Source organism: Gekko japonicus, unplaced genomic scaffold (assembly GCF_001447785.1).
Source record: "Gekko japonicus isolate JY-2015 unplaced genomic scaffold, Gekko_japonicus_V1.1 scaffold84, whole genome shotgun sequence".
Taxonomy (NCBI): Eukaryota; Metazoa; Chordata; class Lepidosauria; order Squamata; family Gekkonidae; genus Gekko; species Gekko japonicus.
The window spans coordinates 368,879-379,113 of NW_015159712.1; the positions used below are offsets into that span (position 1 = coordinate 368,879).

Here is a 10,235-nt window from a genome sequence, read left to right on the forward strand (position 1 = left end):
GCTCTGTAAACCAGATCCATTTCCTCGCTTATTTTTTCCGCTTCCCAGCCGGTGAGTGTTGCCAAGGCTTCCGCTAAAATACCTCGGAGATCCTCTTTTTCCAGTTCTTTTATGCCTTGAAATCGGAGAGTTAAATTTGATTTTTCCATTTGAAGCATCATTAACTTTTTATCTTGCATCTCTTGGTTGACACCCCTTTTTTAAAGGAATTTGGTCATGTGGATTATGGTCCTGAAGCTATGAACTGTCTCCTTTAGGAAACAAACCAGTCTTTTTGTTTGTTTGTTTTGTTTTAAGAAATTGATTAAAAAGTTACCTGTCCAGCAAATATTTGTGAGCTCCTGTTTGGCACTTTTATGATTGGCCTCCCTCTTTCTGAAAAGGCATTTTGTGGTGTAACACTTTATATGTAAGTATAATTAATGTTAGCTTTGTTATGTTAAAATCTCATAGCCCACCTTCTGATTTATTAATACATTCTTTTGGTGGCTTGCAAGTATTTTTACTTAGAAGTTTATATGCTGCCTCTTAACATACCTGCTCAAGAAGTGAGCAGTGACTCATGGAAGCTCATACCCTGCTAGAAATTTCGTTAGTCTTTAAGGCGCTCCTGGACTCTTGCTCTTTTCTAGACCTGCTCAGTGCAGCTCACAAGTAAAAACTATACGGTTAACCAATAAAAATATAAAGTTATGACGAATAAATCAAGCTATAGAACAACACAAACACTCACCAGCCTAAAATTATATTCTCAAAACAGTCCTCAGGCTAAAAGCTGACTGTAAAGATTGCACTCATCAGTTCAGTTAAAAAAATAGTAACCACAGCTATGTGTCATGTGTGCTGATTCAGGTACTTTTGCAGAAAGTTATAAATACTATAGCAGGCTAATACCCTGATGTTTGTTATGTGAGAAGGAAACAAAACATGTTGGATACAAGAGGAACTTAGATTAGAGCCTGAATTCTAAAATTGTGGATATTGAGCAATGGTTGTAACGGCTCTTCTTTATTGTGATGATTCTTGTGCAATAATATTCAGACTAGAGTGTAAAATTTCTGGAAATTTTGAAGCTGTAGTAAAAACAGGTTTTTAAAAATAGAAATACATGGAATTATTAACTTCCTATCAAACCTAAACATATTTTCCTGCTTTAACAACATAAAATTTTGTTAGTCTTTAAACCTTTAAATCTTGGCATATAAATTTTTTTATTGCATTAAGTCTTTAAATCTTTTCATATTAAAAAAATTATCGCATTTATGGAATTGTAAGTATAAATGCCTTTGTACAGAACTAATGATTTTTTAAGAGAACTAATGTGAGAGAAAGCTGCAAAATGGGGTACCCAATGTTATTTTAGCATGTTTTCTTTATCCTAAACGAGTGCCATGTTTCAAAGGAGTGTTCCCAGTGTTCCTCCAATTCAATAAAATGTTGGGAAAAGTCCTCAGACTTTTCAGTGTTACACGTTCTGAGAAGAAAAAAATGCATATTAGTTTTTTTTAGTGCTCCCTAAAGTTTCCAAAATTTCTCATCAGAAAAAATTGAACAAGCATCTTTGGTGAGGACTTTTTTGTTCCATATTTTTCTATTCCCCCCCCCCCCCCAACCTTCACATAATTCATTCAGACATAGTTGAATAGTTGGCTCTTTCCGTGCTCAGCTATCAGTAGGAGTAAAGAAGATCCTTTCACTTTTGGGGAAGCTGATGTGATTCATCCTTTTGCTAGGAAGCCTTATGGACTTGAGGCCCATATCTTTCTCATTATGTGCTGTGCTGGTCCAAATCTGGACAAGCAGTACACACACACACACACATGTATAAAATTACAAAATTGTGAAAATAGGCTGGCTATAGAGTTTTGAGTGAGTCATTGTGAATGCTGATTAGGGTTTCCATAGAAACCAAGTAAGGGAAGGCAGTTGGGTGCAATCTAAGTATGATATGTTGTTGAAGGCTTTCATGGCCGGAGTTCAGTAGTTGCTGTAGATTTTCCAGGCTGTATGGCCGTGGTCTTGGCATTGTAGGACCTGACATTTTGCCAGCAGCTGTGACTGGCATCCTCAGAGGTATAACACAGAAAGATGGAGTACTCTCTGTGTCAAGGTGAGAAGAAAAATGGTAGGCAGGTAATTTATATCTACTCAGGAAGGTGGGGTAGAGCTGAGTCATTATCTTGTAGGGGTTCCCCAAGCCGTGACATGCTAATGGAGGAGCTTTTCAGTGCCTTGGAATAAGATACTGTGTTCTGTTTGCGTTAGGCTATGTTCAGGCACTGCTGATTTTTCAGTGTGCAGTGTCTTTCATGTTCTTTTATTCTTGTCTGAACGCTACGCTGTGTGGTCCCGATGTAAACTTGTTCACAACTGCATGGTATGCGGTATACTCCTGCAGAAGTGAGGGGGTCTCTTCTGTCTTTTGCCGATTCAGACAGCATATCCAATTAAATATCCAAATAAAAAAATATCCAAATAAAAAATTACTATGTCTGGTTACACAGGGAAGCCATTGGAATTCATAAACTTAAACACAATTTCAACAGGAAAGAAGAGAGTTTAAATAGGGCATGGTTTCCTGTCCTGAAAAACACAAAATGTTCTACATACAATAGCACTACAGATAAGATTAGAATTTCAACAGCCAATTTATATGCAAAAGAACCTCCTCAGGAAAGCTCCATTAGTACACACACACACACACACACATATGTATAAAATTACAAAATTGTGAAAATAGGCTGGCTATAGAGTTTTGAGTGAGTCATTGTGAATGCTGATTAGGGTTTCCATAGAAACCAAGTAAGGGAAGGCAGTTGGGTGCAATCTAAGTATGATATGTTGTTGAAGGCTTTCATGGCCGGAGTTCAGTAGTTGCTGTAGATTTTCCAGGCTGTATGGCCGTGGTCTTGGCATTGTAGGACCTGACATTTTGCCAGCAGCTGTGACTGGCATCCTCAGAGGTATAACACAGAAAGATGGAGTACTCTCTGTGTCAAGGTGAGAAGAAAAATGGTAGGCAGGTAATTTATATCTACTCAGGAAGGTGGGGTAGAGCTGAGTCATTATCTTGTAGGGGTTCCCCAAGCCGTGACATGCTAATTGAGGAGCTTTTCAGTGCCTTGGAATAAGATACTGTGTTCTGTTTGCGTTAGGCTATGTTCAGCCACTGCTGATTTTTCAGATTGGCCCAGTCTGCAGTGTCTTTTATGTTCTTTTATTCTTGTCTGAATGCTACGCTGTGTGGTCCCGATGTAAACTTGTCCACAACTGCATGGTATGCGGTATACTCCTGCAGAAGTGAGGGGGTCTCTTCTGTCTTTTGCCGATTCAGACAGCATATCCAATTAAATATCCAAATAAAAAATATCCAAATAAAAATTACTATGTCTGGTTACACAGGGAAGCCATTGGAATTCATAAACTTAAACACAATTTCAACAGGAAAGAAGAGAGTTTAAATAGGGCATGGTTTCCTGTCCTGAAAAACACAAAATGCTCTACATCTTACAATAGCACTACAGATAAGATTAGAATTTCAACAGCCAATTTATATGCAAAAGAACCTCCTCAGGAAAGCTCCATTAGCATGTCATGGCCTGGGGAACCCCTACAAGATAATGACTCAGCCCTACCCCACCTTCCTGAGTAGATATAGATTACCTGCCTACCATTTTTCTTCTCACCTTGACACAGAGAGTACTCCATCTTTCTGTGTTATACCTCTGAGGATGCCAGTCACAGCTGCTGGCAAAATGTCAGGTCCTACAATGCCAAGACCACGGCCATACAGCCCGGAAAATCTACAACAACTAATCTAAGTATGTTTCTAACATTAGCTAATAATTCAGAGGAGCAAAATGTCCTCTTTATTTGTCCCTGATGAAGTCAGTAATCTCCGCCAACATTTGAGAGAGGAGCAAAGAGTAGCTGAAGTTCATTTTGCCGATCTGTCAGGCCCCTGCATACTTTCTGATCTGCCTTGATGACTCTCTGTCCATATAAGTCATGTTTGCTCTAGTTACAGGAATGCGATTTGACTTGCTGCACAGCAGTGTTACAGCCATCTGTGGAATAAGGACAATGAAAGACTTTGTGTAAGTTTTGAAGGAGATATAAAGTGGGCTTGAGCAAATCATGAATCCTTGAAGTTCTCAGGAGAGTTTGGCAAGAATCTGAAGGTTCAGGGAAACACACAGATTCTCTTATTTAAACATGAACAAGATTCAGTGCATTTTTTTTGCCTGAGTCTTTTGTGGTACTACTGAATACTAACCTGTGATATTGACTCTAGCAGTGGCTCATCGACTATGTCTTCCTGCCATGTGCTACTTAGAAAGCTGATGTTTTGTGCTTGTTTGGAGAACTCTTCTTTTGTCTGTTTGTTTCATTATGGAATTCGTGTCTAGTCTCTTGGGAGAGATGACTTTCCTTTCCAGTGGGCTCATAATCTTGTTACTTATTGACAGCAGTGGTGTGTCTTTCGTAGTATTAACTTCAGTGATGAGTGCACTGTGTTTCAGTGAATACCCAAAACTCAGAAACTATTAATCATGAAGGAATAGTGACAGTTCTTGGTGGGGAAGGTCCAGAAGTACTGGCTGATTAGTTGAATTGTGAACACGTCCCTCACTTGACTAACCTTTTATGCCTTCCTTTCATCATACTGCTTTCCCTATCATAATAATGTAAGACCTTTCCCCAAATCCTGCCTACTTCCTAGGGCAGTGATGGGGTTGGAAAATCTGCTCCCTCAGAATTCTGCCCTGGGTTTCTGAAAACTCTTTAAGCGTTTCATTGTTTTTAGCCTGATCAGCCAGTGCAGGAGTCAGTGTCTCTGGGAATTGTTCCAGTGTAAAGCTTTGCTATGAAAGCTGCTGGGCATTTTGCCAACTCTGCCAGGGATTGGAACAGTTACAATCAGTGTGTCAGGCAGGGGCTGCGTCTGTTGCCTTTCTCTGCCATTTTGATTGGATGTATGCATTTTTATTATTTCAAACATTTCTATTACACCTCTGTACACAGTATAACTGATGCGGCTTACAGTACTACATAACAAAAATCATGAAAATCTTTAAAATCACAACACCACCATCCAGCAATGATAAAAAAAACACTTAAAATGAAACTGTCAGTAAATGAACATGTTAGTTTTATGATATTAGCAAACATGAAAATGAGCCTAAAACCTCAACATAAAAATACACAGTGAGGGTGGGATAGCTAATGGATTATAAGGAGTTTGAAGAATAAAAATATTTTTTGTCTGGCACCTAAAGGCTTCGCATTGAAATTTTGAGAGGAAGTTGAAAAGTGCAGGCCTGGCCGCTGAGTAGGACCTGCCTCTCATGTGTCCCCCCCTTCAGCACATGTGGGTAGGAAGAGCAGGGCCTCCACTGGTGACCTCAGTTGGTGGGCAAGCACATCTGGGAGAAAACTGTCCTTCGGGCATCTTTGAGTCAGGTTTTCTTAGGACTTTATGGGTCAGGATCAGCATTTTGTTTTGCACTCAAAAGCCAGCCAGCAGCCAGTATAATAATCTTAAGACTGGTGAGATGCGTTCCCTGCTAGCAGTAGCCTAGCTGCAGCCCTTGTCCCTTCAGCATCATCTTCTGGAACCAATTGGTCAGGTAGGATCAGAACCACCTCAGTTTAGTGTTCCCATTACCCATCATCTCCATCGGGTCCAAAAAGATGCCATGATGGATAGGATCAAAGCAGCTGAAGGATCCAGCAAAATCAAGAAAGTGGTGTCTTTTTACTGGTGAAGTTTGCCCTGTAGCCAGATTTGAAACCTGAATGGAATGTGCCCAGATAATCATTTTACTCCAAGAAATCCTTCAGTTGTACGGTTGGTATATGCTGGAGCATTTTACCCCAAAAGGGGATATTTGCCACTGGGTCATAATTATTTGAATATTCCAGGTCTAAGGATGACTTTTTAAGGAGAGGTCTTGCTACTGCTTCCTTCACAGTTGGTGGAATTATCCCCTCTCTCATTGAAGTATTCACTGCTTCAGAGATGCACTTATTTTACAGAATTACCTCTGGCTAGCTGTTGTAAAGCCAAGATGAGCAAGGTTTTAATATTGAAGTGTAGTGTGGAATTCCCCAAGCAACTGAATGCTGCTGAAGGAAGGTAACCAGGCTACATCCACACCGGAGGAGAAATGGGTAGAGTACAACCAGCAGTCTCTAGCCTGTGACAAAAAGATTTGTTGTTTGAAACAGGAGTTTGGGGAAGATCATTGAAAAGAGCTATGGTTTGTTGATGTATGAATCTCGCCCTACAGTCTTCTTTCTAGGATCTGCTGTTAAAGTTTAAGAAGTATGGAGCAGTATCCAGATCTGCAGGAAGATCTGAGTCTGGAGGACACCAATGAATCCCTTAATCAGCTCAAGTTGGCTTCCCTAGATGAAAAGAACTGGCCAGCAGATGAAATGCCCATTTTCCCCAAATCAGGTATGTACTTTTGCTGGTGACAAAGCAGGAGAGCAGAATGTACCTGCTCAGAAAGGTACTTATCTCCTGCAAGTATTTGAATTTTGACACCTTTTAAGATGGTGCATGAAAACTTGTTTTTCCCCTTCCCCCACATCTAATTTGAGATGTGGGATCTGGATGTGTCAAAAACATAATGGGAAGATGAGTAACTGGACTGATGTGGGGCACAGAGTGCCACAGAAGTATCTGTTGAAGAGTGCAAAGGAGTTAGAAGTTATGTAGGGGAGAATTTCACTTGATCACTTTCTACTACCCACAGATTAATTCAGTGATATGTTCAAACCCTTGCTGTGAATGCATGCGCTCGTCTTTATTGAGGTCTGATAAAATCTGCTCAAAAATTATGCATCAGTTTTCCCCCTACATCCATAACATATCTGCTCCTTTGTCAGTGCCCTTATGCCTACATTCAGCTGCTCTGAGATTCTGAGAGTTTTTGTTAATGGCTTTTTCTTTTCATTTTGTTTAGATGACACCAAGAGCTCCCCTGATTCTGTCACTCACCTGCGATGGGATGACCCCTACTATGACATTGCTAGGCACCAGATTGTGGAAGTAGCAGGTAATGGGTTTTTTTTCATCTTCTTCTGTCTTCCACTAGATCAATTCTGATCAAGTTGGAAGCAGCCACGCAGTAGCTTGATTTTTATAGCAGCTGTTGAAGATGCTTTTGTCCAAAAAATAGTGATATAGAGTTTGACTTTGAAAATGTTGTTGGTGCATTCTATTAAAAGGTTTTAAGGACCAGGGCTGTGATCTGACACTATGTGTGCACTAGAGTTATTTTAGAGTTGCTTAAAGCAGCTTCCTAAGCCTACAAACAGCTTTTTGAAGTAGATAACAATCACTATTGGGTTTAGTGTCAGACTTGGTCCAGGAAGACCTGGGTTCAAATCTCCACTTAGCCCATTGAGGCAAGTTGCAGCAAACAGACTCTCAGAGCTTCTGTGAAGGTAAAATGTCAAAAGGGTGTTTGTTGCAGGGGAGGACCTTGTATACCACCCTGAATTCTTTGGAGAAAGAGTTGTGAACAAATCTACTAAGTAAAAGTGAGTTATGCCCACAGCAGGAAACAATTTTCTTTTAGAAAGGTCATGTCAAATCCCCAAATTACTTTTTAAATCTCAACATGTGATAGTTCATTCAGATGGAGCTGTATCAAGAACATCTTATCTAAAATAATTCTGGTGGGAGCACAGATAATGAAGTATACAGTGTCCTGGATCATCCAAGATCTATTTATTGCTTTTTGTATGGGGCTGCATTCTTGGTTGAGCTAGGGTCACAGCATGGTGAACAAAATAAATTAACATGGTATGCTCCTCTTTATGCTAGTGTATTAATGAGAACTTGTTTTGTGAAGACTGGATAGATACAACTGTTGACACTTAAACTGATAGTTAACTAGTTCTCATCCTGTGTAGACAGGAAACCTTTCTTCCACAGCACCACATGTAAATGCAGTGCATTCTGATTCCATCATTCATAATTTTTCCATAAATTGTTGATCTCAATGTTCAAAACAAGTTGTGTTCTGTTGAATTCTACTTTGTTGAAGTCCTGCTGTAGTCATTTTTGGAAATAGTTTAAAAATCTGCTTACCAGAGTAAGTCCGTGCAGCTGCCATAGCCTTCTCATTTACTTATTATTTATTTAAAACATTTATGTTGTTGTTGTTGTTGTTGTTATTATTTATCGTATGCAGAGTTATGCATAAAGGTAAAGGTTCCCTTGCTCGAAAGCCAGTCGAGTCCGATATAATAATATAAAATACGTAACCAAGTTGATACAATGGGTATGCAGAGTGATTCGGCAACCCCACTAAATACTAATGTCTAAATTTTCAGTCCACTCAATTGGAGCAGGGGAGACTTCAACGAGCTCTGCTGCATCTCCCTGGAAAGCACAACACTCACATTCCTGTGACAGATGGAAACTAGCTTGACAGGCTGTGCCACAATCTCATTTGGGTCCTGGTATTTTGTCCCATTTAAACAACAGGTCTGCACAACTGCCAAAGCCTGTTCTAATTCTGTTAGCCATCTTCCATACTTTATGTAGCATGTCAAATCCTGTGGGCTTCTTGTTGATGTTTATCAGGTTATGGATATTGGATAGAACTGATTGCATCCATGTTCACGACCATTCATGCCCTAAATTGAAATGTTGTGATTGCAGGAATTGTGCAGATCTTATTGCTGGGTGTTGAGATCTTAGTCTGGTTAGGCCTGTGTCAGCCATGTCCTTGTGGATGGGCAACTCTCTGTTTTCAGTGATCTTTCTATATTCATGAAGAAGAGCACAGGAACATAAGAGAAGCTATGATGGATGAGGTCAATGGCCCATCCAGTCCAACACTCTGTGTTACACAGTGGCCAAAAACCAGATGCCATCAGGAGATCCACCAGCGGGGCCAGACATCAGAAGCCCTCCCACTGTTGCCCCCCAAGCACCAAGAATACAGAGCATCACTGCCCCAGACATAGTGTTCCATCTGTACCTTATGGCTAATAGCCACTGATGGACCTCTGCTCCATATGTTTATCTACTCCCCTTTTGAAGCTGTTGATGGTTCTAGCTGCCACCACTTCCTGTGACAGTGATTACATGTGTTAAATACTCTTTGGGTGAAGTACTTCCTTTTATCTGTTCTAAACCTACTGCTAGTTAATTTCATTGAGTGCCCACAACTTTTTGTATTGTGAGAAAGGGAGAAAAGTACTTCTTTCTCTACTTTCTCTATCCCATGCATAATTTTGTAAACCTTTATCATGTCATCCCTCAGTCGGCATTTCTCCAAGCTAAACAGCCTTAACCTCTTTAACCTTTCTCCACAGGAAAAGTGTTCCGTCCCCTTAATCATTTTAATTGCCCTTTTCTGCACTTTTTCCAATGCTAAAATATCTTTTTGGAGGTGCGCTGACCAGAACTGTACACAGTATTCCAAATGAGGCCACACCATTGATTTATAGAGCATTGTGATACTGGCTGATTTGTTTTCAATTCCCTTCCTAATAATCCCCAGCATAACATTTGCCTTTTTTACTGCTGTTGCACACTGGGTTGACATTTTCAGTGCATTAGCTACCATGACTCCATGATCTCTCTCCTGGTTGGTCTCCACCAGTTCGTATGCCTTCAACGTGTATTTATAGTTAGGATTTTGGGTTCCAATATGCATTACTTTTCACTTGCTCATGTTGAAGCTCATTTGCCACGTTGATGCCCATTTGCCCAGCCTTGACAGATCCCTCTGGAGCACCTCACAGTCCTCCCTGGTTCTCACCACCCCGAACAACTTAGTGTCTTCTGCAAACTAGCGACTTCACATGTTGTTTTCTGAGATGCAGGGGAGTGATGTGGCACAATGTGGGTAGCCAAGGGTAGCCAATAGATCAGAGTGGGTTTAATACATCCATTGATGGGTCTCATTGTTGTGTTGAGTTGGAAACCCATGGGGGTCAGGCTTGGACTCCTTGACAAGATCCTAACAATTTATTTTTTTCAAGAATCTCTGAAGCTGCCCAGGCACTGTATGTTCAGTCACCTTACTGAAGAATGGTATGTTTGAGACTGGATGGTAGTTATTCAACTGTCCTGGGTCCAGAGTAGGTTTCTTTAGGAAGGGACACACCTCTGGCTTCTTGAAGGCAAGGGCAACTCCTGCTTCTCTTCGGGACTCAGTCTTCTAGTGTTCTGGCCCCACTGGTGGACCTCCTGATGGCACCTG

General features: G+C 40.6%; 1 protein-coding gene across 3 annotated transcripts in view; it reads left to right on the forward strand.

Annotated features, from left to right (window-relative positions):
- ARHGAP1 (Rho GTPase activating protein 1) overlaps window positions 1–10,235 on the forward strand; it is a 51,338-nt gene that overhangs the window by 3,615 nt on the left and 37,488 nt on the right. The window contains exons 1-3 of one of the 3 annotated variants that reach the window (XM_015409188.1): window positions 4,072–4,097; window positions 6,294–6,463; window positions 6,975–7,067. In XM_015409188.1, coding sequence (XP_015264674.1) covers window positions 6,331–6,463; window positions 6,975–7,067 — 226 coding nt within the window. In that variant the 5' untranslated portion in view covers window positions 4,072–4,097; window positions 6,294–6,330. Of the gene's footprint in view, window positions 1–4,071; window positions 4,098–6,293; window positions 6,464–6,974; window positions 7,068–10,235 lie in introns of those variants that run through there. The other 2 variants (XM_015409112.1, XM_015409266.1) reach the window with 2 other exon arrangements.